The sequence below is a fragment of the Numida meleagris genome, unplaced genomic scaffold (genome assembly GCF_002078875.1).
Source record: "Numida meleagris isolate 19003 breed g44 Domestic line unplaced genomic scaffold, NumMel1.0 unplaced_Scaffold694, whole genome shotgun sequence".
Classification (NCBI taxonomy): Eukaryota; Metazoa; Chordata; class Aves; order Galliformes; family Numididae; genus Numida; species Numida meleagris.
The window spans coordinates 9,195-12,068 of record NW_018364909.1 but is presented as its reverse complement, the minus strand read 5'-3'; the positions used below and the strand labels follow the sequence as shown (position 1 = coordinate 12,068).

The 2,874-nt window shown below is 54.7% G+C and overlaps 1 protein-coding gene across 1 annotated transcript in view; it reads right to left on the bottom strand.

Annotated features, from left to right (window-relative positions):
• Nucleotides 1-2,602, bottom strand: part of LOC110391976 (cyclin-dependent kinase B1-1-like) — a gene marked incomplete at its 3' end in the record, with an annotated part of 17,768 nt that extends 15,166 nt beyond the window's left edge. The window contains exon 1 of the mRNA XM_021383923.1: nucleotides 2,547-2,602. Within this exon, the coding sequence (XP_021239598.1) occupies nucleotides 2,547-2,602 (56 nt within the window). The remainder of the gene's footprint in view (nucleotides 1-2,546) is intronic.
• Nucleotides 2,603-2,874: the final 272 nt, after the last annotated feature.

Sequence of the window (2,874 nt, the reverse complement as noted above, 5' to 3'; positions counted from 1 at the left end):
CTTCAAATCCCACCCGGGGACCCCAAAACACCCCCCAGTACCACAAGTCCCACCGTGGGGACCCCAAACCCCCACCCACAGGGTGCCACAAATCCTCCCTTGTGGGTTTCAAATCCCACTTAGGGTCCCCAAATCCCACCTTGGGGTCTTCAGTTCCCCTCCTGGGGACCCCAAACTCCCCCCAGTGCCAGAAATCCCCCCCCCGGGGGGCTCCAAATCCCACCCTAGGACCCCAGTCCCACCACAGGGTCCCCAGATTCTGTCCTTGAGCCCCAAAATCCCATCCCAGGGATCCCTGAATCTCATCCTCGGCCCCTAAAATCTCATCCTGTCACCCCAAATCAACCCTGGGACCCCCAAAAATCCCATCTCAGTGCCCCCTAATCCCACCCTGGGACCCCCACATCCCATTCTCCGACCCCAATTCTACCTGGGAGTCCCCTAATCCCACCCTGGGACCCCCAAGTCCGCCCCACTGACGGTTTGCTTTCTGTTTGCCGCCCCCCAGGAGCGTGTTCGCGAGGTGAGGGGGCACTGGGGGGGGCACTGGGGACATGGAGGGGACACTGGGGACATGGAGGGACGTTGGGGGACACTTAGGGGTGTGGAGACATGGGGGGACGTGGGGGGGACACTGGGGGGGCATATAGGGGCATGGGGACATGGAGATGATATTTGGGGACGTGGAGGAAGACATGGGGGGGACATGGGGACATGGGACAATGAGGGACAGGGAGGTGACATTGGGGACACGGAAGGGGACGCAGAGGGGACATTGAGGGACGTTTGGGGGACATGGAGACATTGGGGCTAAGGAGGGGACCCTGAGGGACATAGAGGGGCATGGGGACATGGAGGTGACATCTGGAAACGGGGGGGACATGGAGGGGGACATAGGGGGGCACAGAGGGACAGGGAGGGGACATTTGGGGATGTGGGGGGACATGGAAGGGGACATGAAGATGCTGAGGGGACACGGAGAGACATGGGGTCACTGGGGGATGGGGAGGTGACATCTGGAGATATGGGGGGACATGGAGGGACATAGAGGGACAGGGAGGTGACACTGGGGACATGGAGGGAACATGGAGATGACGTTTGAAGCTGTGGGGGAACATTTGGGGACACAGAGGTGACAGTGGTGACATGGAGGGGTTGTGGAGACGCAGAGGGGAGACACGAGGCCACTGGGGGATGGGGAGGTGACACTGGGGGTCAGGGAGGTGACATCTGGAGATATGGGGGGACATAGAGGGGGACATGGAGAGACCTACAGGGCCAGGGAGGTGACAGTGGGGACATAGAGATGCTGAGAGGACATGGAGAGACACGGGGACACTGGGGGATGTGGAGAGGAACATGGGGATGTGGAGGGGACACTGGGAGACAGAGAAGGATTTGGGGACACGAAGGTGACATAAGGGGACGTGGAAGTGACATTTGAAGACATGGGGGGACGCAGAAGGACATGGAGGTGACACTGGTGACGTGGAGGGGGACGTGGAGATGCAGAGGGGACCCGGAGAGACACGGGGACATTGGGGGACGGGGAGGTGACATCTGGAGATATGGGGGGACATGGAGGTGACATCTGGGGACATGGAGGGACCTAGAGGGCCAGGGAGGTGACAGTGGGGACATGGAGATGCTGAAAGGACATGGAGAGACATGGGGACATTGGGTGACGTGGAGGGGGACATGGGGACGTGGAGGGGACACTGGGGGATGAGGAGGTGACATCTGGAGATATGGGGGGACATGGAGGTGACGTTTGAAGACGTGGGGGGACATTTGGGGACATGGAGGGGTACAGAAGGACATGGAGGTGACACTGGTGACATGGAGGGGGACGTGGAGATGCAGAGGGGACCCGGAGAGACACGGGGCCACTGGGGGTCGGGGAGGTGACAATGGGGGACGGGGNAAATCTCCTCTCCTACCCCAAATCTCCCCCTTTTCACCTCAAAATCTCCTCTTTACCCCCAAACCCCCCTTTCTACCCAAAACTCCCCTTTTGCCCCCAAAATCTCCATTTCTACCCCCAAATCTCCCCCTTTTTTGCCTCAAATCTCCACTCTCAACCTCAAGATCTTCCTTTTACCCCGAAATCCCCCCTTTTTACCCCAAAATCCCCCCTTTCTGCCCCAAATCTCCCCCTACCTCAAAATCTCCCCTTTTCACCCCAAATCTCCTCTCTTCCTATCACATCCCCCCCTTTTCATCTCAAGATCTCCCTTTTCTACCTCACATTCCCTTTTTGCCTCAAATCTCCACTTTTTACCTCAAAATCTTTCTCTTTCACTTCGAGATTCCCATTTTTCTCGTCAAAACCTCCCCTTTTTACCTCAAAATCACCCTTTTCCCCCCAAATCTCCCATTTTTACCTCAAGATCTCATCTTTTTATGTTAAAACCTCCCCTTTTTTACTTCAAATTGTCTTTTTACCTCAAAATCTTCTTTTCTTCTCTAAAACCTCCCTTTTCACCCCAAGATCCCTCTTTTTACCTCAAATCCACTCTTTTTACCCCCAAATCCCCCCTTTTTACCCCAAGATCCCTCCCTTTATCTCAAAACCTCCTGTTTTTACCTCAAATCCTCCCATTTTCACTTCAAATTCTTTTTTCACCTTAAAATCTCCATTTTCTACCACAAAGTCTCCCCCTTTTACCTCACGATCTTCTACTTTTACCTCAAGATTCTCACTTTTCGCCTCAAATCTCCATTTTTTACCTCAAAACTTCCCCTTTTTACCTCACGATCTTCTGCTTTTACCTCAAGATTCCCGCTTTTCACCTCAAATCTCCAGCTTTAACCTCAAAACCTCCCCTTTTTGCCTCACAGTCTTCTACTTTTACCTCAAGGTTCTCACTTTTC